The 25,837-nt window shown below is 41.2% G+C and overlaps 1 protein-coding gene across 1 annotated transcript in view; it reads left to right on the top strand.

The window, feature by feature from the left end:
- Nucleotides 1-25,837, top strand: part of USP45 (ubiquitin specific peptidase 45) — a 225,598-nt gene that overhangs the window by 110,616 nt on the left and 89,145 nt on the right. The window contains 1 exon segment of the mRNA XM_040350145.1: nt 19,637-19,724. Within this exon segment, the coding sequence (XP_040206079.1) occupies nt 19,637-19,724 (88 nt within the window).

Here is a 25,837-nt window from a genome sequence, read left to right as displayed (position 1 = left end):
CAGCTAAAGGAGGGACCTGTTGGGGGTGGTAAAAACAGCTCAACCACATGGTTTTACCGCCCCTCCAACATCACATGTTAACAAACCCTTAGTTCACATCTGTGTTTATACATGCTGCATGTAGGGCAGCCCAATAATTTCAATGGGCTGCCCTACGTGCTGAAATGCAGGGGAAAAAAGTCCCCAACCTATTTAAAAACACAAAAAAAAACATATTTGCCAATGTGTGGGGGAACCAATAAGAATTAATGGAACCCCTAAAGAGCAGATCATTTGTCTGTGTGTCAGGAACAAGCATGATTTTTGTGTGCGTTCGTGACACACAGTAATGTGAACCATGCCTTGGACAGGGATGCCTCAAGACTGAAAATACTTTTTCAAGGGGCACCCCAACTGGAAAAAGGTAGAGAGACACTGACTTAAGAGGTTCATTACCTTATAAGACAAATCACCCCATATTTTATGCTACCTAACCTGCTTAACACCAGGTTCTTTCTTGGTGGATTTTCTGATAGTGGTAATTTTCATATTACTCCCCAATTTTTTCATTGGCTATCCAGCCGATTATTCCTTCAGAAACTCTTCTGTTAAGATATCCACGTCCATTGGAAGTGTCTGTTGCCTACCCCCAAGTTGCATTGCTTTTAGACGTCCCACACAAGAAAAGAAAATGTTATACTTTCTGTAAAAATCTTTTTATTTGGCGCTCATTGAGGATAAATGGTCCCGCCCCTCTGTGTCCTGGTCCTAGGTACTGCTTACTCACAAACCTGACACATGTCTGTTAAGTTGGGTTAATTATGGGGCTTCAACTTTTTTCTGTTAGGCAGTGTTCAACTCTTGAATGAAGCAATATAACCAACACATCCCTGTGTTCCTTATAGGACTCCAAGAAAAAGATTCTACGGTAATTGCAAAGATCTTATTTTTCATTTCCTTTAGGGTCCTTTCACACGTGCGGACCGTTTTTTAGATCAGTTTTTTTATCATCAGTTGATCCGTTTTTTTCATCCGTTTTTTATCCGTTTTACATCCGTTTTTCATCAGAACTTTATTTTTATTACATATTTTGATGAAAAACGGATGTTAGCGGTTCGGTTGTTAAATTGTTAAATCGTCTGCTAACATCCGTTTTTCGTCCGTTCCGTTTTTTTGACGGAAGAAAAATAGGGTTTTCTTCTGTTAAAAAAAACGGAGCTTAACGGAGACGGATGTTGACGGACGTTAGCAGATGCTCATCCGCTAACGTACGCTATCCCATTGGAAATCATTGCAGTATGTAAACGGACGTATGAAAAAACGGATGAACGGTCCGCACGTGTGAAAGGACCCTTACTCTAAAATAATAAAAACTTAGCTGCGTATGATACGAGGTAAAGATTGAAGCATTATTATAATATAACTAAGGTCATGTTCACATGGCGCATACATAACTGTACGCCCATGGAGGGCCATGTTTACCTGTATGGAGATGCAAGTGTTTTCCTTGCATTCCTGAATAGGCAGGTTCCTTGCTGTCAGTTGGGGCGCAGTGACTGCACAGATAGCCATGGCATTCGTGCATTGGTGGGTACACGTCACTGAACGCATTTAGGATGCTTTCAGTGCCATGCACCTGTACAGATGTCATATTGCAAGCAGTGGCTGTGTCCGTGCAGCCGCTGCATCACAATTGACAGCAATAGGACTACTTGCATAGGGATACAGGAAACACCTGTGCATCCCTGTGTGGGTAAATACTGCCTTCAATGGGCATACAGTTATGTACATCCCATGTAAACAAGGCCTATTTCTGAAAATTAACATGCATTGGACTTGATTTACTAAAATGGAAGAGTGCAAACTCTGGTGCAGCTCTGCATAGAAACCAATCGGCTTCCAGTTTTTCTTGTCAAACCTTAATTAAACATGCTGATTGGCTACCATGCATAAATGCACCAGATTTTGCACTCTGGTTTTAGTTACTCAACCGCATTGTGTTGTAAATGGAAGCCTGTGATCCATTTCAGTGATGTTGCATGTTTAGGGTTTTGCAACAAAGGCGGCACAGGTTCATATATATATATATATATATATATATATATATATATATATATATATATATATATATATATCTATCTCTACGGGGAGTGCAGAATTATTAGGCAAATTAGTATTTTGACCACATCATCCTCTTTATGCATGTTGTCTTACTCCAAGCTGTATAGGCTCGAAAGCCTACTACCAATTAAGCATATTAGGTGATGTGCATCTCTGTAATGAGAAGGGGTGTGGTCTAATGACATCAACACCCTATATCAGGTGTGCATAATTATTAGTCAACTTCCTTTCCTTTGGCAAAATGGGTCAAAAGAAGGACTTGACAGGCTCAGAAAAGTCAAAAATAGTGAGATATCTTGCAGAGGGATGCAGCACTCTTAAAATTGCAAAGCTTCTGAAGCGTGATCATCGAACAATCAAGCGTTTCATTAAAAATAGTCAACAGGGTCGCAAGAAGCGTGTGGAAAAACCAAGGCGCAAGAAATAACTGCCCATGAACTGAGAAAAGTCAAGCGTGCAGCTGCCAAGATGCCACTTGCCACCAGTTTGGCCATGAGCTGCAACATCACTGGAGTGCCCAAAAGCACAAGGTGTGCAATACTCAGAGACATGGCCAAGGTAAGAAAGGCTGAAAGACGACCACCACTGAACAAGACACACAAGCTGAAACGTCAAGACTGGGCCAAGAAATATCTCAAGACTGATTTTTCTAAGGTTTTATAGACGGATGAAATGAGAGTGAGTCTTGATCGGCCAGATGGATGGGCCCGTGGCTGGATTGGTAAAGGGCAGAGAGCTCCAGTCCGACTCAGACGCCAGCAAGGTGGAGGTGGAGTACTGGTTTGGGCTGGTATCATCAAAGATGAGCTTGTGGGGCCTTTTCGGGTTGAGAATGGAGTCAAGCTCAACTCCCAGTCCTACTGCCAGTTTCTGGAAGACACCTTCTTCAAGCAGTGGTACAGGAAGAAGTCTGCATCCTTCAAGAAAAACATGATTTTCATGCAGGACAATGCTCCATCACACGCGTCCAAGTACTCCACAGCGTGGCTGGCAAGAAAGGGTATAAAAGAAGAAAAACTAATGACATGGCCTCCTTGTTCACCTGATCTGAACCCCATTGAGAACCTGTGGTCCATCATGAAATGTGAGATTTACAAGGAGGGAAAACAGTACACCTCTCTGAACAGTGTCTGGGAGGCTGTGGTTGCTGCTGCATGCAATGTTGATGGTGAACAGATCAAAACACTGACAGAATCCATGGATGGCAGGTTTTTGAGTGTCCTTGCAAAGAAAGGTGGCTATATTGGTCACTGATTTGTTTTTGTTTTGTTTTTGAATGTCAGAAATGTATATTTGTGAATGTTGAGATGTTATATTGGTTTCACTGGTAAAAATAAATATTTGAAATGGGTATATATTTTTTTTTTGTTAAGTTGCCTAATAATTATGCACAGTAATAGTCACCTGCACACACGGATATCCCCCTAAAATAGCTAAAACTAAAAACAAACTAAAAACTACTTCCAAAAATATTCAGCTTTGATATTAATGAGTTTTTTGGGTTCATTGAGAACATGGTTGTTGTTCAATAATAAAATTAATCCTCAAAAATACAACTTGCCTAATAATTCTGCACTCCCTGTGTATGTGTGTATATATATATATATATATATATATATATATATATATATATATATATATAGATATCTATCTCTCTCTCTCTATATATATATATATATATATATATATATAGATAGATAGATAGATATCTCATATATATATATATATATATATATATATATATATATATATATATATATAGATATATATATATAGATATCTATCTCTCTCTCTATATATATATATATATATATATATATATATATATATATATTTATAGATATATAGATATATATATAGATATATATCTCTCTCTCTATATATCTATATCTATATCTATATATATCTATATATATATATATATATATATATATATATATATATATATAATCTCTCTCTTTATATATATATATATATATATATATATATATATATTATCTCTCTCTTTATATATATATATATATATATATATATATATATATATATATATATATATATATAATCTCTCTCTTTATATATATATATATATATATATATATATATATATATATATATATATATATATATATATATATATATATATATATATAAATAAATCTACATATATATCTATGTTCTTGTATGCCGTTTACTTTCTATCTAATCGGATGACAAAATTAAGATAATGAAATATAACTAGAGAGGAGAGATCAATGGGAGCCCATTTGTACTTTCCTCCATGGTATCCTGTTCTCCCACCCCCTACCATGCTGGAACCTAAAACAAGAAGGATGATTCTCTCCATGGCAACTGTTTAGCGTCTGGTACTAATTCATCCACTGTTAATTTTGTTAGTGTTGCAGCTGTCAGACGTTTTGCTGGGACAGATTGGATATATCGCTACAGGGCCCGTCTGTTTGTTTTCCACTGCTCTGAATATCAGGAGCGCAGATTTTCATTTTTACTTATCTGGAGAGATAGCGCTTAACATATATTAACCTTTTTCATGCTGGGGGCCAGCAGAAAATAAGTAAATTAAATTAAAGAAAATAGCTTTAGTTCAAATGTTTTTGCCTTTACCGTGTATTATCATGATGCCGTCCCCCATTTGGAAATTTGTCTTAACCCTTGTACTTGACATTTTTGCAGTCTTAAGTTTATCAGATTACTTAACAATAAGCTGCTTTGACAAACAAATTTTCACACTTTGGGCTTTTATTTGTTAGCTTGTTTTATCAAACCCCATGTTTAGTTATACCACTGAAAATGTGAACTTTTTCCTTTTAATACATAATAATTATATAAAAAAACAAAAAGGGTAGGATTTTAGCATATTTTGAAAAAACGTTGTTTCCTATTTACAATCGCAAGGACACCAAATCTATTTATTTTTTGCTTAGTATTCTGTTTTATTATATAATTATTTTTGCACAAAAGCTCTAGCTACCGTAAATATTCACTCTACTGTTCAGTACAACGTGTAACTTTACACACTACAATATTTTGTGAGTTATCAAATTTTATTTTAGCAATTTCATACCATATGTAACAGGGTATCTTTTTTCTCTGCGCATCTAAATTAAGTAAAGAATTTTAGACAATAAGAAAGTTTTAAGTGATTTTAAAGTTTTTTCCTATAAAAATAACAAACATGTTATACTTACCTCCTCTGTGCAGTTGGTTTTGCACAGAGCAGCCCGGATCCTCCTCTTCTCGGACCCCTCTTCTGTGATTCTGGTACCTCTTTCCTGTTCAGTGCCCCCACAGCAAGCAGCCTGCAATGGGGACACCCGAGCCGAGTCACTGCTCCCTGTGTCCATTCAGACACTGAGTCCTGACCCAACCCTGCCCCCGCTCTCCCTGATTGGCTAGCTGACTTTGATTGAGCTGCTGCACACAGAAGGCTTTTAATCTTAATGCATAAAATAAAAATAAAAAATGTATCTCGCACCAAATGTGCAATTAAACAAAGAATTAAACTAAATAAGAGCTGCACCTCAAAAAAACAGTGGATACCACTGCTGCAAAGTGGATTCAAAAAACGGGTGAGTACGCTAATAGCTAATAAATATAATTATTACTATAATCAAAAATAAATAAATGAACAGCAAGTGAAACACCAGTTCCGGTATACTAGGAAAAAAACAAGAAGAGGGGCGCCTCTGAGTATGATACATACTCAGAGGCGCCCCTCTTCTTGTTTTTTTCCTAGTATACCGGAACCGGCTTTTGGTTTTCTTGGTGGCTGCCCTGACTGATACCCTGCCATATAGTTCTATGTGTGCATATATATGTGTATATACACACCTTCTTACCTTTGCCCTTGGACTATTGGGTACCACTACTTGAGGTACCTGTGTTTTGCGCCTTTTTTACTTGTTAAGTGAAACACCAGCCTACCTAATATAACCTAAATATAAAAAAAAAACACGTTATCATCTAGTCCCCAACGTGACAGCTGCCTTATAGATAAACTTGATAACTAGTGATCATTAAGTGAAAAACAAGGAATATAATAACAGTATTCCATAAATAATCACAATAACATAAATTCAATAAATCCATGTGCTGCTATCAGACCATAGAACTGTAGTGTACTGCAAGATCCACAACAATTGCCACGAACATCCAGTGAAATAATATCCAGTGATAAAAGCTGTTAATGGTCCACCTTCTCCGACTGATAAGGACACCCACAAAAGTGCTCAAAAGATGGCAGCTTACCACAAGTAGTTGACCCTTTTACTGGAAAAAAAGTGGTCAAAAGTGGTCATAAAATGCATTAAGATAAAAAAAACCTGCTTTTTTCAATTCCTTTAATACAGTGTCAAACTATTCTGCGATTACTTTGATTGGCTTAGCTTGGTAATCACATGACCTGTAACCATATGGTTTAGTTCCTGGTTTATTCTTCAGAACCAAAGCTTGTCATAAGCAACCCCATTCTGAAGTTGAATGTATGCACTATAGCAGGGGTCTCCAAACTATGGCACGTTACATGATTTTATCCTGCCCTGAATAAGAATAAGGATTCAGAATCAGTTGGTTTTCGCTTCTGATGTGGACCCTAATGTAAGGGGGGGCTCTAATATGTAAGAGGGGCTTGAATGTCGAAAATCTACTTTTTTTTTTTTTACACAGTCCTGTTAGCCAGCAGACTGAGCATGCTTACAGGAGGAAAGATCAGTGTGATGACCTCATTGGTGTTCTGCTTTACCTTTACTGCTTAATCACAGGCTCTACACAGGTTGGTGGTTAAGCTATTTTTCTCATCTGCAGTAGAGCAAAGTAATGTCACTGACCTGACTCTGCTTTTTTGTACGGGTACAAAGACCACAAGCCTGGTTAAAGAGGAAGTAAACCCCCTTTTGTTTTTCCTAAAAAAAAAAAAACAGTAGAAACTCATAATGAACTAGTATGCATAGAATTCTAGCTCATTCTGAATGACTTGCCTGAGATCGAAGCCCCCGAAGCGCTTGTCGTTCCCCTCCTCCGACGCCATGTCCTTTCTGAGCGCCTTCCGGGTATCGCCGCTCCAGCGCTGTAACTGGCCGCGCGGGACCGGCATGATCCCATTCATAAAACCGGGACACTCAGTGCGCCTGCGCCGCTGTCTAGGGCGCGCATGCCCCATAGACATCGGTGCAGTGTTTTCTGAAAATATCTCCTTAACCGTATAGGTTAAGGAGATATTTCTTGCACCTACAGGTAAGCCTTTATCTAGGCTTACCTGTAGGTGCAAGTTGTCAGAGTGGCTTTACAACCACTTTAAGCACAATTACAAAATTATGGCAGGTGGAACAGTTAATTTATATATGGTTCAGCTCTTTATTTATCTGGTTGCCTAGAGTTTAACTTTAAACTGTCCATAGACTTTAAAGGGCAGTTGACTGTGCTGTTGAAGCTGTCTTCAGAACTAGTTAGCTTGACTCACTTCTATTCTTTTAGTTATTTAATCTGCATATTTTCACATATATGCGCACTATTACTTAAATTGTTATTTTTAAATAGGGTGTAGAACTGGGCTGGGACAGAAGCAGCACCACCACGGGACGTGCTGCAGGGTGTACAGCTGGGACAGTGGCCTTCCTGGCTTCTATATCACCCAGCCATGTCCAGCACTCTGCAGGACAGAGCTGTCAAACTGACGGCTCAGTCCTTCAGATTAAACTGGAAGATCACAGCTCTCCTACTGTAATCAGGAACACTTTCACATAGCTCTGATGATTACACAGTGAAAATTACGGGCCAGATTCAGATACATTTACATTGCTCCACGGCAGCGTAATGTATCCCATTTACGTTACACCGCCGCATGTTTACAGCGTAAGTGCCTGATTCACAAAGCTCTTACCTGTAAACTTGCGGCGGTGTAACGTAAATCTGCTCGGCGCAAGCCTGCCTAATTCAAATGGGGCGGGCACCATTTAAATTAGGCGCGTTCCCGCCCCGAACGTACTGCGCATGCTCCGTCGGGAAAATTACCCGACGTGCATTGCGCTAAATGACGTTGCACGGACGTCATTTGTTTAGACGTTAATGTAAATGGCATCCAGCGCCATTAACGGACGACTTACGCAAACGACGTGATTTTTTAAATTTCAACGCGGGAACAACGGCCATACTTAACATGGCTTAGAACACCTAGGGCTCAGCCCTAATTTTACGACGCGTATCTCGACGGAAACAACGTAAAGATATAGCGACGGGTAACGCAGACGTTTGTGGATCGCCGTAACTAGTCATTTGTATATTCTACGCCGACCGCAATGGCCTCGCCATGGCAATGGCCACTCCGGCATAGAATTGCATCCTGAGATCCGACAGTGTAAGTCAATTACACCTGTCGGATCTTAGGGCTATCTATGCGTAACTGATTCTATGAATCAGCCGCATAGTTAGGACGGGCGGATCACAGAGATACGACGGCGTATCAGGAGATACGCCGTCGTATCTCATTTGTGAATCTGGCCCTACATGTGTAATCTGCTGGGCTGAGCTATCAGTTTGACAGCTCAAGCCTTGCTCTGCATTATTTATGAATGAAAACTACTAAACTTTTTTTTTTTTTTTTTTTAACATTTTGTCTCCATATTAACTTATTGAAGCATACTTTATTTTCAACATGATTCTAGCGCTTTTAAAAAGGGACAAATCTCAAGTAACAAAAATTTGTAGCCAAAATTATAATTAAAAGAGAAGTCCACCATTCTGACCAAGTTTTGTGTTGCACCATAGCCAGCCCCCCACTCCCACTTACAGAATCCAGGAGTTCTTCTTTCAGCCAGCTTCGTAATTAAATTAATTTGGTATGGCTTTTCGTGGCTTTGGCCACAGCTGCATCATGCATTCACAGAGATCTGTGAATGAAAAAAAATACAATTCTTGACTTCCACCGCGTCAAAGGAACTTGTAGGTCTCATTGGAGCACAAGTTGTAGTCCATGGATAATTCCTCTTGCCAGGTAACTGAAGATCTGTACCTCACTATGGACACTGCAGCTAGAGGTGTAGTCTGCAATGCCAGAGATTTGTTTTCCATTGATCATTGTATCCATGCTTTGCAGGCTCCAATTTAATACAATAATAAATGCACATATTTGAATTCATCAGTATGGGCGCATTTATTTATTTCTTGCAAAAGGTATACCCCCTATGATTTTTATTAACTCCATTCCCTTAACTTCTTGTTATACTGTTTGAATTTAGTGCTTTGTAGCACTGAACTAAGCTTGGGGATGTGGGGGGGACTTTAATTAGAATCCTTACCTTGCGTGTCAAAGGACCTTATCCTGGCATGGATATGATGTACTTTTAGAATACAAATGCTTGCCAAAAAGAAAAACTATACTCATAAATACACTGAAGGATTACAGTTGGAAGTGGCAATGGTGAACCTGATGTGGGTTATGCTGCTATGCTATGTGTGTGTGTGTGTGTGTGTGTATATATATATATATGTATATATATATATATAGTATAAAGAAATTGGGTCTAAGGTCCCCAAACTAGAGAACCAAAAGAAAGGGGGGGCCAATTGGACTATTGCGGTACTGGTGAAATTAGGTAATAAAAATACAATTCAAAATATAAAATAATTTTATTAGATACAGGATCAAAAAAGACACAATAGAGAATTAAAATGGTGACGACCATACATAGCACCAATATAATAATCCCAGAGAGGGGAAAATGTGTGGGTTGAAGGTCACGACATTAAACTTGACTAGTTTCGCGACAATACAATTGAAAAAACAAACAATTATACACATAAGTTACAAGATGTAAATTGGGGAACAGGGGCTCAGCTTCTTACCTAAGAGGGCCCCGCAAGAGAGGGAGGTAGGGATCACCATATAGAGTCCCATGTGGCAGCCAGGAGGCAAACACATAGGGAAGGTTATATATATTTGTGCTCATAAGTTTACATTCCCTGGCAGAATTTATGATTTCTTGGCCATTTTTTAAGAGCATATGAAAGATAACACAGAAACGTTTCTTTCTCTTTCACTCATGGTTAGTGTTTGGCTGAAACCATTTATTATCAATCAACTGTGTTTACTCTTTTTAAATCATAATGGCAACAGAAACTACCCAAATGACCCTGATCATTTACATACCCCAGTTCTTAATATCGTGTATTGCCCCCTTTAACACCAATGACAGCTTTAAGTCTTTTATGGTATTTGTGGATGAGGCTCTTTATCTTCTCAGATGGTAAAGCTGCCCATTCCTCTTGGCAAAAAGCCTTCAGTTCCTGTAAATTCTTGGGCTGTTTTGCATGAACTGCACTTTTGAGATCTCCCCAGAGTGGCTCAATGGTATTGTGCTCAGAAGAATGAGATGGCCACTCAAGAACCTTCACTTTATTTTTCTGTAGCCAATGACAGGTCGACTTGGCCTTGTGTTTTTGATCATTGTCATGTTGGAATGTCCAAGTACATCCCATGTGCAGCTTCCTGGCTGATGAATGCATATATTCCTCCAGTATTTTTTAATAACATACTGCATTCATCTTGCCAACAATTTTGACCAAAATTTCCTGTGTCTTTGTAGCTCACACATCCCCAAAACATCAGTGATCCACCTCCATGTTTTACAGTAGGAATGGTGTACCTTTCATCATAGGCCTTGTTGACTCCTCTCCAAATATAGTGTTTATTGTTGTGGCCAAATTACTTTGTACCAAAAGGTTTGAGGCTTGCCTCTGTGCTGTTTGGCATATTGTAAGCCGGATACTTTGTGGCATTTGCGTAGTAATGGCTTTCTTTTGGCGACCATGCAGCCCATCTTTCTTCAAGTGCCTCCTTATTGTGCATCTTGAAACAGCCACATCACATGTTTTCAGAGTCCTGTATTTTTACCTAAAGTTATTTGTGGGTTTTTCTTTGCACCCTGAACAACTTTCCTGGCAGTTGTGGCTTAAAGTTTATTGGTTTGCCTAACCGTGATTTGGTTTTAACAGAACTGCTCATTTTCCACTTCTTGGTTAGAGTTTGAACACTGCTGTTTGGCATTCTCAATTCCTTGGACATCTTTTTATATCCCTTTCCTGTTTTATACAGTTCAACTACATTTTCCTTCAGATCCTTTTGACAATTATTTTGCTTTCCCCATGACTCAGAATCCAGAAACGTCAGTGCAGCACTGGATGTAAGATGCAGGGGGGGGTCTGTCAGGAGTCCAGAAACTCATTGACCTTTTATACACACATGCAAATTACAAACAGATCACAGGTGAGGATGGTTACCTTTAATAGCCATTCAAACCCCTTTATGTCAACTTCTATGCATGTTACCGGGCCACAATCACCAGGATAAGTAAAGTTTTAGGTCGTTTCTGTTGTCCTTATGATTTAAAAGGAGCAAACACAGTTGATCGATAATAAATGGGTTCAGCCAAATGCTAACCATGAGTGAAAGAAACATTTTGTGCTTTTCATATTCTTGGTAAAATTGCCAAGAAATCATAAATTCGGCCAGGGTGTGTAAACTTATGAGCACTGTACACACCGTATATTAAATTCAATTCTTTCAATTGATCTTTCACTCAAAATGACTTGAAGTTTGTTCAACTTAAATTGTTCTTTTTTAGGAATTGTTTGTTAATCAAATTCTATTTAGTTTAGCAGTTGGCCAATACAAGCAGGAGGAGGTATTTTCTCCATAACTTCTCCTCATGATCAACTTAGTGTTTTGGCGGGTCACTAGGTAAGAAGCAACAAGAAGGCTGACCAATGTAAGATAGATTCTTACACCAGTAAGCCTCAGGGGAGAGGCAACAAGGAAACTAAGTGGTTACAGATTGAGAGGTACAACAAGAGAGGTGAGCTGTACGAGAAAGGTGTGCACTTTGTCAAGAACATGGAGGCTACACAGGTATTGGGGTTTTTATGGCTGTCATCTCTGGTACAGCATCTTAGTCTCAGAATTTGGTTTCACGTAAGAATGATTCTTAAACAAGATGTTCTGAGATGCTGAATAGTAGTTAAACCTGCTAATACTTCCATGAGTCAATAAACCCTTTGAAAGATACAAGTGCATAGTCTGCCTTTCTGCGTTTTCGCAATATTTGTTTGGCCTATCAAATCTGTACTGCCTCTTGGACTCCTACCAAAACCTTCTCTGATTTTAAACTAATTCCAGCAGTACTGTAGAAATGTTTTTTGTAATTAAAGCTTGCAATATGGATGATGCATTGATAACTAATTTGTCTGTTTATTTAAAGTGGTTGTAACCCTAAGAAAAACGCACAGTGCTTGTGCTTTGTGATTTGGCCCTTTCTATCATCTAAAATACCTGGCTGATCCTGCCTGGTGCTGCCCTCCCCTTTGTACACTGAGCATATTTAACAGGGCATCCTTGCTATTCATATAATTGTTTCATATATATTGCAGGGATTAGAACACCTTCCGTTTTTATCACTGTCTGCGCACCCCGTTAGGGAAATTCACCCTCTCTATTTGTCCGGTTTACCATTATCATTGAAAGTGAAAATAAAAGAAAACACCACATTTTGGGTTGACACAGGTACAAGAATATAGGGGAAATCTTCCATTAGGGACATTAGTTCTGGGGATCCTGGTGACATACCAGGATTCCCTTACTTTGGAAGAATTACTGTTTTGGCTATGGGACAGGAAGAGATGGTAAATCACCCCAATGGGACACAGATGTAAAAAAAAAACTGACAGGGGTCATAACCTTTCCTTACACAAAATGTGTGTTATATAGAGTGTGTATGTATATGTGTGTGCTACAACTCTTCTAAGGAATATATATGGATAGTATAAGGAGATAGAGATATTGTATATGTGTGTGTGTGTGTGTATATATATATATATATATATATATTTCTGGGAGGGCAATGACTGGTATTGATCTTGGAAATGAATGTTAAAGAAAGACAGGCAAGACGCATACTGCATACATTTGTGGACACATTAAAGTTGAAAATGCACCTGAGAAAGCTTTTGTGAATCGGTGTAAATGATTAAAGATTCCTGTCATTTTTATTATCAAGATTGTTTGGCTTTGTTTCTAGCCTTCACAAATTCTCATTGACACTTTTTTTTCCATTTCAGGCAAAACTTGGAAATCATTTCTGTGTTTCATTATACGATTTAATTAAGCCCTTTGGACTAAGTTGTTTGTGCAAAATTGATGCTTTTAAATGTGTAGGCTTCTATTTTTAAAACAATATTAAGAATATTATTCTGTTAATTATTGTGGTTTGAGACTCTCTTGCATCTTTTTTTTTTTTTTTTTTTTATTTGAAAAGCTTGTATGTTTTAGATTTTGTCACGGCCTGTTGCGTAAGATAAAAGCTAATTGCATTTCCTAAAAGAATTTGAGCTGCAAAAAGAGCCTTTATGAAAACGTATCTCGGTGACAGTTTACCCTTCACATCATGTCACCATTAGCTGAGGACCAACCTGTTCTGTCATTATACTGCTGACACTGTACAACAGGTTGTAGCTTGCTGGCACTGGCTTCCATATGTCTCCACATCTGTGAGCGGTCATTTCAACCCACCATCCGAGCAGTCCAGTCTTGCCAAGGATCTTGCTTGGAGCAAGTTTTCAAGGAGAGGAGAGTGCACATCTTTTAGCTGTCAAGATTCAGCGTATCAGAGCAAAACCCTTTTACCCTTGGTTTGTCCACTAACTTTCTTCATATTCTAAATGGCATTTAGCAGAATGCAGCATATTTTTGTTGCAGTCATTTTATGATTCACTTTATTAATAATCTGCTATAAATGCTCAGAATCTCAGATTTTTTTTCTTTTTATGTCCGTATTATTCCTGATTTAACATTGTCACCAGCCCTTCTAACACATTACATTTTTCAATACTTGCCTATTTAATATATTGAAAAAAAGACATATACACATGCTAAATTCAGCGTCTCCTATTAGAACCAATACTTTCTTACTCAAAACCATGGAATGTTTTAAAAAAAATATATGATACTATACATGGCAGATAGTGTTGAGAAAAAAAATTCTTCTTGTCCTCCATAAATGAAAAATTATGGTAGATTGCCGGATTCACACAATTTATTTATTTTCATACATTGTATATTTTGTGTGGTACGGATCTTTTGTTTTTTGTTTGAACTGTGTTCTAGGATGTCTTGACTTTGAACAACCTTTTGCAATAAATGTTTGCTTGCATGGTCAGTGGTGTGGTATATCTCTTTTTAGGCAAGGATAGGGTTTTTAAAGTTATGCTAGTTTTCAGAAAATAGAATTGAATTGGCTTAAGTTTACACTGACGCAATTTCTTAAGTGAGTTGGATTGCATGGAAATGGACAACAAGTGAATTAACATCAGTTTCTATGGAGCCCATACACATAGATGCAGTGCAACTATGATCTGAATTTGAAAAGGGTCCTGAGCAAGTTTAGTGCACTGCTGTCAGCAGCAAGGACGAATCATCGGTTTTTAAGGAGGTGCCCACTTGCGATGATGGCAGAATGTAAACAAAAAAATTACCAACAATGGGGGAGAATGGTAGACACGGTTCACAAGTGATAGCTTGCTTGTGAACAAGCAAGCTATCGCTTGTGAAACGTGTCTACCATTGCCTGTATTTGTCTGACCCTTTTGACAATAAAGATGACATCAAGATAAGTTGGAGTTCCAGTGTGCGACCAATTTCTTGTTTCTTAGTTCTGCACCTGTGATCTACCTTGCACCTGATTCGGCCTGGAGCGGTGTGCTTCTCCTTGTCCTTTGCTGTGATATTTCACAGCTGTTGACTGTCTCCTGCACAGACCTTCAGCTGCTAGAGACCGGACTGGAGCGGCTTCAGAAAAGTTTTGTATGGAGATTTCTTCTTTACAGGGATAGATGGATCAGACTTAGATGTTGGATGCTGATAGATTTAACAATTTTAGTTTTAGGCTGAACTTCTACTTTAAATATACATTTTCTTAAATCCGTTCCTCCATCCACCTAAACCTTGAAACCTCACTTTTTTTGTCAATTTTAGAGCAAACACTTAAAATGTAAATACTTGGTGATCCTGCCACTTACCTCTGTGCAGCACCACTTCCTTTGTTATTCTGTGAACACCAAGTATGGCTCCTGACCAGGGGTAGTTTCAACATACATGCACATTACATGCTGGAATGGGAACAGCAGGATGATGTAAGGCTGAACAGTTGTACATTTAGAGCCAGCAGTGCTTCAGAGGTACTGGCCAGATACCATGCCTCCTGCCCAGGCATTCTCAGCCAATCTAGGTGCAATTGTGGTCACGTAACCACTGACAAAACACGACACAAGGTTGTTTATAGGCTTTTTAAACACAATTGATGAGTTTTATGTACCAATTGAACACCCACATATACTTGCCTTGTTGTTCACAATCATATTCTTTAGCCTCAACATGATTATTTGTATCAGCCCATTAATGATCCTCGTTAACTGAACTATCACACATTGACAAAATGCAACTTGCCAAAACATCCAGTATAATTTTTTATCAACTGCAATTGTCCTATTTTAGGGGTGTCATACTCAAATTCATTGCAGGCCGCATCAGCATTATGGTTGTCCTCAAAGAGCCAGTTGTATCTGTTAAACTATATGGGTCTTTTTTCCTCAGAGAATAGGTGCAGGAGCTCAACAACAACCCAAACTGCATCAAACAGTGGGTGTGACCAGATTGCATTAGCAGTTGGAGGGTTCAGGGGTGCACTACACACCGCGTGCAGTGTTTAGGGGTGTGCTGTGTACAGAGTGCAGGGCTTAGAAGTGTGATATGCACAGTGTGCAGGGTTCAACTCTTTCACAGGCCATCTTCATCTCACTTCCACCTTTCCATGGCTCTGACCTCTGCACACATCTCCCTCCACAGCCTTATCTCCCCCCAAAAGTTTCCTTGTATCTGAACTACCCAGCCCAGCTCTGGTACCTCCCAGCAGTGTGCACGGCTCTGCCTCTCTCTCTCTTTTGCAGAGAGAACATTGGTCAGCATCTTAGCACCCTGGCACAGATGGGAATCGCAGTGCAGCTAACCATGTGATGCCCTGTACCACACTGCACCTTCTTCTTCCTTGTCCCTGCTGTGAGGGCAGGGATCTGTGAGAGCTGCAGAGACTAAGGGGCAGATTCACAAAGAGTTACGCCGACGTAACTCGGAATCTAAGCCCGTCGTATGTGTAAGTGTATGCTCAAACTGAGATACTTAAACCTGCCTAAGATACGACGGCCTGCGCATCTTAGGGTGCAATATTTACGCTGGCCGCTAGGTGGCGCTTCCATTGAGTTTGGCGTAGAATATGCAAATGAGTAGATACGCCGATTCACAAACGTACGCTTGCCTGTCGCAGTAAAGATACGCCGTTTCCGTAAGAGATACGCTGCGTAAAGATAAACATGCCCCCTAGGTGGCGTAGCCAATGTTAAGTATGGCCGTCGTTCCCGCGTCGCAATTTGAAAATGTTACGTCGTTTGCGTAACTCGTCCCTGAATGGGGCTGGACGTAATTTACGTTCACGTTGAAACCAATGACGTCCTTGCAACGTCATTTGGAGCAATGCACACTGGGAAATTCCACGGACGACGCATGCGCAGTTCGTTTGGCGCGGGGACGCGCTTCATTTAAATGAAACACGCCCCCTACCCGCCGAATTTTAATTCCGCCGGGTGATTAAAGATACGCCGCTGCAACTTTACAGGCAAGTGCTTTGTGAATAAAGCACTTGCCTGAAAACTTGCGGCGGCGTACCGTAAATGAGATACGTTACGCCCGCACAATTTTGCGCCCATCTACGTGAATCTGGGCCTATAGCTGTCCTTGTTAGCACAGGCAGCTTTTGAGTTTATAAGTGACATTGGGGAGAAGAGGACACGAGCAAGAGGTGGAAACAAAGTTCCGCCACGTTCCAGCTGAATAAAGCGATGGGTATGAGGGCCACATGAAGTGGACTAGTGGGCACGATTTGGACCGTGGGCCTTGTGTTTGATGCATGTATCCTATTAGGAACCTGACTGAAAGTTATGCTGAATTATTGAACATAGGGCATTTCATTTGAGAAATGGTAATCATGTAAATTAATTCAATTTAAATCTAAATGATTGAATGCTACCACATAAAGATATATATGCACAATTACATTTTTTTATAATAATCTTAAAAAGATTTGGTATAGATGGTAAAATATTATCTTAAGCTGCATGCTATATTAATGAGTTTCTAATCATAGATGTGAATATAACATTAATCTCTCAGTGACAGTTGCCCTTCACTTTGTGTCACCATTAGCATGAACCCAACCTGTTCTGTCATTATACTGCTGACACTGTACAACAGGTTGTAGCTAGCTGGCACTGGCTCCCATATGTCTTAACATCTGTGAGCGGTCAACTCAACCAAACACCCGAGCAGTCCAGCCTTGCCAAGGACCATGCTTGAAGCAAGCTTTCAAGGAGAGGAGAGTGCATATCTTTTAGCTGTCATTTCTTAGCGTATCAATGCTCATACTGGCTGTTTTCCTTCTGACAGAAGCACTTCTGTAAAACCCTACTTAGTGTTCACATGAGGAAAGACAGGAATAGCGAATGTATTTTCCAGTATGTCGAACATTAGATTAAAAAAAATAAAAAATGATTTAGAATACACAAAATCCAGTGTGTATCTTTATAACATTATACTAAATAATAATATAAAATAATTATATTTAAAATTACATTTCTGACAAACCTTTTTCATTTTCTTGATAGAGTAACGTCCATTGGACAGGTTTTTATTCCTGTAAAATATGATTTGTGTAGATTCAGTGTAGGCTTTCTTATATTTATTTGTATTAACTGGCTACAAACATAGCATTTCATCATAAGGCCAGTCTAATCAGTCTTGGGTATGCCCCTGAATTATTGGTCAGAATGTCTTCTAAAAATAGACCTACAGACAAGACTAACTAAAAGAACAACGGTGGCTATTTTTAAAAAGCTAAATTTGAGGACCCCCCCTCAAAAAAAAGAAGCCCAAAATACTGCTCTATTGTCACTCGACACACCAAGTCCCACCTCTCTGCAGCGGTTTGATACACCTACCACTGATTCACAGCTGGAGCTAAGCAGTCAGTCAGAGAGCGTGAGCTGGGGGGAAAGGGGAATGGTCTGACCCCTTAAAACAGGCCACTGCTATTACACAGAGTGCAGTGGTCCTCGCTGCAGGGATAAGCCAAATGCAACTCATCCTAGCAAAGTTTCTTGTTTTTATAAAGCCTTGTTTTTTTTTAGTTTGCAATTATACTGTATATATGTACAATGGGGGTAACAAAATTTTGTTTGAGTGAAAACTATTGACGCTGCAATCTCAAATGCTTTCAAACCTCTACATTATACCTTGAAAGAGAAAATCACTGCTCAAGGATACTGATCAGGAAAAATCTCACCACCTGATCCGAAGCCACGGGTGCTGGCAATGCATAGGATAATGCAAAATGAGGAAAGGATTTTTGGACAGCCACCCTCCAAAACGTGTTGCTTTTATTGTAAAACAAAAAACACAGGATACATGCCACAGAAAACGGGGTACCATCTGACGCGTTTCACACCAAACCTTAGTGCTTAGTCATAAATATCCGACATAGGGATCCCTTTACTAGAAGGTCCCCTCTTGAGGCTCCTTCATCTGTCTTGGGACTCCTGTCCTCCAGGAATGAGTTCCCTTTTCTGACCCTATGTCCTATTAAAATTGAGTTCTGAGGCAGCACAAAGAGTCTGAAATGCTCTGCTGAGCAGAGCCACTGCCTAAATTCTGTTTCATGTTTCTCCCAAACCGTTGGTTTCTAAGTGTCTGCTAACTCAGTGCTATTGCTTTTGCAGGGAGGTGTTTCTTTTGTTTGTTTTTGGCCCCTTGGCCGCCTTGTATTTTTTCCTGTGGGGGCCTGTTTCTGCGGTTTAGTCATGTTGTTGCCAATGCCAACCCTTGATTATTGATTGACAACCCATGGGCTATGAATAGATTCCTGTGTCCTGTACTGTACATTAAAAATAAGAGACATTTTTACTTACCTGTAATATCCATATCTTGGAGTACAGTGCAGGACACAGATCTGTTCCCTCTCTCCTCTTTGATCTCTTTATTGCGAGTGGGTGAGGTTAAATGGGGACAACAGGGAACTCGGCAAAGCTTTTACCAGTTCCCAATCACCTGAAAGTAGCGGCGTATAGCCCATGGTGTGTGAATCGATTACTGTAGCTTATACAGTACTCCAAGATATGAAATTTTACAGTACAGCAAAATTCTCTTTTTTTTTTTTTTTTAATACTTCCATGTATGTATATGCAATTCATTCCTGACATTTTTTTTTTTATAAAACCATATTTGGAAAAGAATACCTGTTTCTGGTGGGTTGATTTTTTTTAGGAATGCTTCAAAGAGACTGTTAATTATGCTATGCTTTTTCACTGAAACATATTCAAACCCGCAGTAAACCATAGTGTTCAATATGAGTAATTTATATTATATAATTTGCAGGGCTCCAAGGTTTAAAACCTTTCAGCAACAAGACAGCCAAGAACTCCTTCACTATTTACTAGATGCCCTACGTATAGAAGAAACTAAGGTAATTTTTCTTGAAACTTTGTTAACTTTAAAATTGTTTTCTTTTCAAGCATTGCAAATAGTTTAGTAATCTCAAATCCAAGGTAAATGTAAATTATTCCTTTCCTATTGGAAAGTCAATGTAGCTATCTCTGCAATATTTAAGCCACATGGGGCTTTGTGTTACCACACACACACACACACAGTTTTGCACTGATATTTAGAAAACTTGTGTGTGTGGTGCTCGTATTGCATTGCTTTAACTGTAAAAAAAAAGAACGAACCCGGGGATTCTGTAGTTGTCGTCTCTTTCTAAAAATACTAGCTACCTTGCTGTCATGCTGACCCTCTGCTTAAACATTTTAACTCGGTAAGCTATAACCTACTTTATATTTGTTTCAGATCACTCATACTGAAACCAGATGTTCATCATAACAGCAAGGCAACTAGCATTTTCAGAAACTAGTCAACAGAGGCAACCATGGTATTACTTTTAGGAAATGTACAGTACAAATAGAGTTTCTCTTTTCGTCTATGGACGGACACAGCTCCTTAAATCTTGACATTTGGGTTATGTTCCTGTTCATAGGACAGGACTAGGCAGAACATGTTGGTTATCTTAAAACGTGTAACTTTAACAGAGTTAAACAGTCCCGCAGCATGCAGCCTCAGTTTTTTTCTGCCTAGCAGAGGAGCAGGACGTGGCTCCCTTTGGGCCCAGAGTCCTGAAGAAATTTTTATTTTTTATTTTATTTTATTTTTTGATTCTTCTATCAACTGCCGGCTGGTTGACAGGCTGGATATTATAGATCCTTGTAGTCTCCCCAGTCCGGCCATCGAGCGTGAGCAGACCTTAGCTATGCGCTGGGTCGGCCATGACATACCCCATGGCTCCAGGGGTGGCCGATGAGCATATGCTCCGGGGTCCACATATGACTAAGCTGCTGTTGTCTCACTCACAGTGGACCGGGCCGACAGCTACTCCGTACCATCGGTTGTGGGTCTGTCAGGGACGCGCCAGCAAGTCCTCGCAAGGACAGGTAACTACGGTTCCTCCTGTCTCGGCAGGATGGAACAGCTGGGCATTTCCAGGTTTAAGGGGTTCTCCTGTCCTCCCTTTCCCTGTTCTCTGTCCCCCTTTCCCCTCCTGCCCTAGGGCCCGCTGCGACCGGGGTGTACCTGTGGGGGTGCTCCGTGTCCCTGTGGGGAACCGTAGGGTGCTGGGGTCCGCTTTCTGTGAGGGGAGGTCTGCCTCCTGGTAAGTCTCTGCACGGCCTTCTCGTCCACATCGTGAGGCTCAGGCGCCATTTTTTTGCAGCGCTGATGCCATTTTTAGTGTGCCTGCTTTCTCTATAGGAATTTCCATTGGCGGCCATTTTTTTGTGGCCGCGCTGTGACGCAGGTCGGTATTGCAGGCGGCCATTTTCTTATGATTGGTTGTGAGTGTCACCGGCGCAAAAGGAAATAAATAAATAAATGTGAACTGTGATCTGCTGCAGTACTGTGTGCCCTTAGTGGGGGTCAATAGTGCTCTAAGAAGAAAAATGTTACTGCGCTGATCTAATTATCCAGAGGTATTTAATCTCTGGGAATATGGACATAAGTGAAATATCAGGGCCACAATGTACCCAATCTTAAGTGTGAATAACCTGAATACAAACAATAAAAAATATAAGAAATATATGAGTCATACAAATGTGACACAGTGATTTCAAACTTAAATCATATATCTAGATCAGTGTGTCAGCATACAATCCATATGCCACAGTGCTTCTATGAGAAAAATGGCTGTTGCTGCTACTGACCAACCAAATAGTGAAAACAATACGAAAGATATTACAAAAAATATATATTATATATATATATGTGTGTGTAAAAACCCAATATGCAGTATGCCAACTGCACCGTGAGTTGTCCAATAACCGATATTGGAACAAAATAAAATAAATATCAATAAAAGTGAAATAATTATCAAACAACCATACAAATGTGCAATGTGCTGGCTGCACTTAAAAATAGTCCAAATGACAGGCAATCTTGCTCTTATACAATAGGTTCCAGCAAACACAAGGTTCAATGTTGGTAATGCTGTGTACAGGAAAGTGCCGCTATCTCTTCCACCCGACAAAGATGTGCCACCATCACCAATGGTTAAAATCAACACTCACCAGACCCCAGATATTATTAGGCTCCAAAGTGGTGTCTTTTCTTTGTCCGTCAGTGGGTGTTGCCTCCTTCCCTTTTTCCCTTTTACAAGGTGTCATCAATTCCTCAAAAACAAGGGGCTCATCATGGTGTAGTATATTAAAATATGTATTTATTTAAAAAATTTCTGCGCCCTTTTTATCTGAGGCGTCTGATGGCCATTTTGGTGTGGGTTTTGGCCAGATCAAAAGCTCTTTTCACCTTAGTTTTTTCCTTACAGTTATTTCCTCACACACACACACACACGCTGTGTATACAAGGAAGGAGGGCAGCGGTGCTGAGCGGTCTCCCTCTGGGTGGTGAGTCCCCTGGGTAACCCCCCCGGTCGGTGCAGCAAGGAGGATGAACTTCTTGAGTGTTTTTCACTTAGCCCCTGAGGGCTGTCAGTAGGTGATAATGAAGTCAGTATCTGGCCTTTCTTCCCCTAAATTGCCAGAGGCAGCAGGCGGTGCCCCTGCACATGCAATTCCCATGGATACGCTGTCGGCAGTCCTGGAATCATTTGTTGCCAGGGTGGAAGCGGCGTAAGGGCGTAAGGGGGATAAAAACGCCCCCTCCCCCCGCCATCTTCTGGGAAATGCTCTGACTCTGATTCGGCCTGGCTGCGGCTCAGGGCCCCGGTTCTGATATGTCGGAGGATGCGGACCAGAACCTCCCTGGTGAGGAGGAGCCCTCGTCCGGGTTAGTGCAAGATAGGGCACTTGTGAGTGCACTTATTGATGCTGTGAGGGACTCTCTCAAGCTGGAGGATGCAGCTGGGACTTCCACAGAGGGGTCTGTCTCCTTTGGGTCACACAAATCTAACCGTTCTGTGAAAGTTTTTTTTTTATGGTACTTTCTTTGATAAGTTCATAGATAAGGAATAGGAACAACCGCAGAAGTCCTTTGTGGTCCCTCAGTGCGTGGCGGTCCATTATCCTTTTGAGGAGAGCCTTTTAAAAAAAATGGACCTCTCTTCTGGTCGTGGACCCCCCGGTCTCTCGGCTAAATAAGGTAACCACTCTCCCGGTTGAGGGGACCCCTGCCTTTAAGGACCCTGCTGATAGGAGGTCCGAAGCTGTGACCCGTTCCATGTTTACCATGCTGGGGTCTGCGTTGCGGCCTATTTTGGCTGCAACTTTGGTGTCTCAGACGCTTACTGAATGGGCAAAGATTTTGCGTTGGACAATGGAGGAGCATCAGCTCCCCCCTGAGTGTGTGAGGTTGGCCGACCAGTTGGTACAGGGTCTTGTGTTTGTCTGTGATGCCACTCTGAATGCAGCTCCCTTGATCTCCAGAGCATCTGTATGGGCGGTGGTATTGCGCCGCCTAATTTGGCTGAAATGCTGGTCTGCTGACCAAGCATCCAAAAAAGGTCTAGCAGATTTGCCCTTCAAAGGTGGGAGGCTTTTTTGGTACCTCGCTGGATGACATTATTAAGGATGTCACTGGAGGTAAGTGCATACTTCTCCCTCAGTCCTCTAAGGGGATGGAGACGCGCCGTAAGCCGGTGCCCTCCTATTCCACACAGAAGCAGTATTTTCATCAGTCTGAGTCATCCGGCAGATCCTCCCAGTCTGACAAAGCTCCAGCTGGGGGACAGAAGCGTCCCTGGGTGCGCAAGCCAAACAAGCCGACTACCAAGCCTGCTACCGCATGAAGTTTTGCCCCTGTCTGACTCAAGGGTGGGGGGATGGCTTTGCGGGTTTGCAGCTCGGTGGACCTCCCTGCTCTCTCACCAGTGGGTCTGCAAGGTGGTAACTTCGGGGTACAAGATAGTTTCTTTCTTGACCACCAAACAGATTTTTCCCCTCAAATATTCCCCTCCTTCCAGCTCGTTGAGCTGCTTTAATGGGAGCAGTACAAGACTTGCTCAGGTGAGGGGTAATTTTATCTGTGCCACTGAAGGAAAAATGTCAAGGATTCTATTCGAATCTGTTTGTGGTCCCAAAGAAGGATGGTGTCCGTCCGATCTTGGACCTCAAGGCCCTCAATGTCTTTGTGAGGGTGAGAAAGTTCAGGATGGTATCCATTCTTTCGGTGGTTGCTGCGCTCCATCCAAGGGACTTTCTGGCGTCCCTCGACATCAAGGACGCATACTTGCATGTCCCCATCTGCATTGGGCATCAGAGGTTTCTGTACTTTGCGATAGGCGAAGATCACTATCAATGTGTGTCTCTTCCCTTTGGCCTAGCGTCAGCACCAAGAGTGTTCACCAAGGTGCTCAGAATTAGAGGAGGATGTGTCTATAGCCAGTCAGACCCTCCGGGAATTTGGTTGGGTCTTGGTACCGAATCAGCGTCTGGAGTACTTAGGATTAATTCTGGACTCCTTGGAGGCGAAGGTCTTCCTTCCTTTGGAGAAGTTGCAGACACTCCAGTCGGCGGTGAAATTGTTAGCATCCCACAAATGGTCATCTCTCCAGTTTTGCATGCGAGTTCTGGGCCTCATGGTGGCCTCCTTTGAGGCAGTACCGTATGCCCAATTCCGCACTCGAGTCTTGCAGAAGGAGGTCCTCTCCAAATGAAACAAATCTCCGTTGTCTCTGGATCGTCAGATTCAGCTAAGTCACCTGGTCAGGGCTACCCTGAGTTGGTGGCTGAGATCCCTGGCTCTTTAGTCCGGGAAGTCGTTCCTTCCTTTCCATTAGACTGTGATCATGACGGATGCCAGCCTCACAGGTTGGGGGGGAGTCTGGGGGGTCCAGTCAGCCCATTGTCGCTGGACTTCAGACTAATCTCGCCTGCCGATCAATGTCCTTTGGCGACCCATTCACTGGTGGGTACGTTTGTACACATCGACATGTGATTCCCCCAATTAGACCACCGCTTCCTGCATGGGATTTGAATCTGGTGCTCTCGGCTCTCCAGGAACCTCCCTTTGAGAACATCAGAGAAATTCCTCTCTTGACGCTGTCTCAAAAGGTGGCCTTTCGAATGGCCATTACATCTGTCAGAAGTGTTTCTGAGTTGGCAGCTTTGTCTTGCAAGTCTCCTTACTTGGTCCTTCATAAGGATAAGGCGGTGCTACGCCCACAGCCTTCCTTTCTTCTGAAAGTAGTTTCAGCTTTTTACTGAAATGAGGACATTGTTCTTCCATCCTTGTGTCCTCGAAGTCGCATCCCAAAGAGACTGCGCTCCATACTTTGTATGTGGTACGTGCTCTATGGGTGTACCTATCTGCTACGGCTCCGTTCCGGAGGTCCGACTCACTGTTTATGGTGGTGTCTGGTCCGCAGAAGGGCCTGGCGGTCTCGTCGGCCACTATTTCTAGGTGGATCAGACAGACCGTCATCCATGCCTATGCCCTTAAGGGGCGGGCGCCTCCCTTTCCTGTTGCGGTGCATTCGACCAGGGCAATTGGTGCCTCCTGTGCTTTCCGACATCAAGCGTCTGTCTCACAGGTGTGTAAGGCAGCGACTTGGTCGCCCGTTCACACCTTCTTCACATTTTACAAGGTTGATGTGAGTGCATCTTCAGATCCTTCCTTCGGCCGCATGGTTTTGCAGGCGGCTGTTTAAAGTTGCAACTCCTCCTATTTTTTCCCACGCCATTTTCTGGTGAAATTTGGAGTTGCAGTTTACTCAATGCTGTATGAAAATCAAGCAATTTTGACAGTACAAAGAGGCTGTGATGTGATGAAAAGCATACATACTATATAGAGGCACCATGCATTTAAAATATACCCATGCGCGTGGACGTTTATTAGCTGAATATCCTTCAAGTTTAAATTCCCTGGTTCTTTCCCACACCTAGCACTTGCTAAAGTAAATGGCAATGTGCGGCCGCACCTGTGTAAACACTGATCGTTACTGCATGGGTATTTACTGGGCATGTGCATACCATATATTTCTAGAAATGCGCTGATTTTATAGTTAGAGTTTACATTAGAGGAGTCTTCAGCTAATAAACATCCATGTGCACAAAGGCTATCAAATACAGTTGTACTCAT

The sequence above is a fragment of the Rana temporaria genome, chromosome 4 (assembly GCF_905171775.1).
Source record: "Rana temporaria chromosome 4, aRanTem1.1, whole genome shotgun sequence".
Lineage (NCBI taxonomy): Eukaryota > Metazoa > Chordata > Amphibia > Anura > Ranidae > Rana > Rana temporaria.
This window is presented reverse-complemented; position numbering and strand designations above follow the sequence as displayed.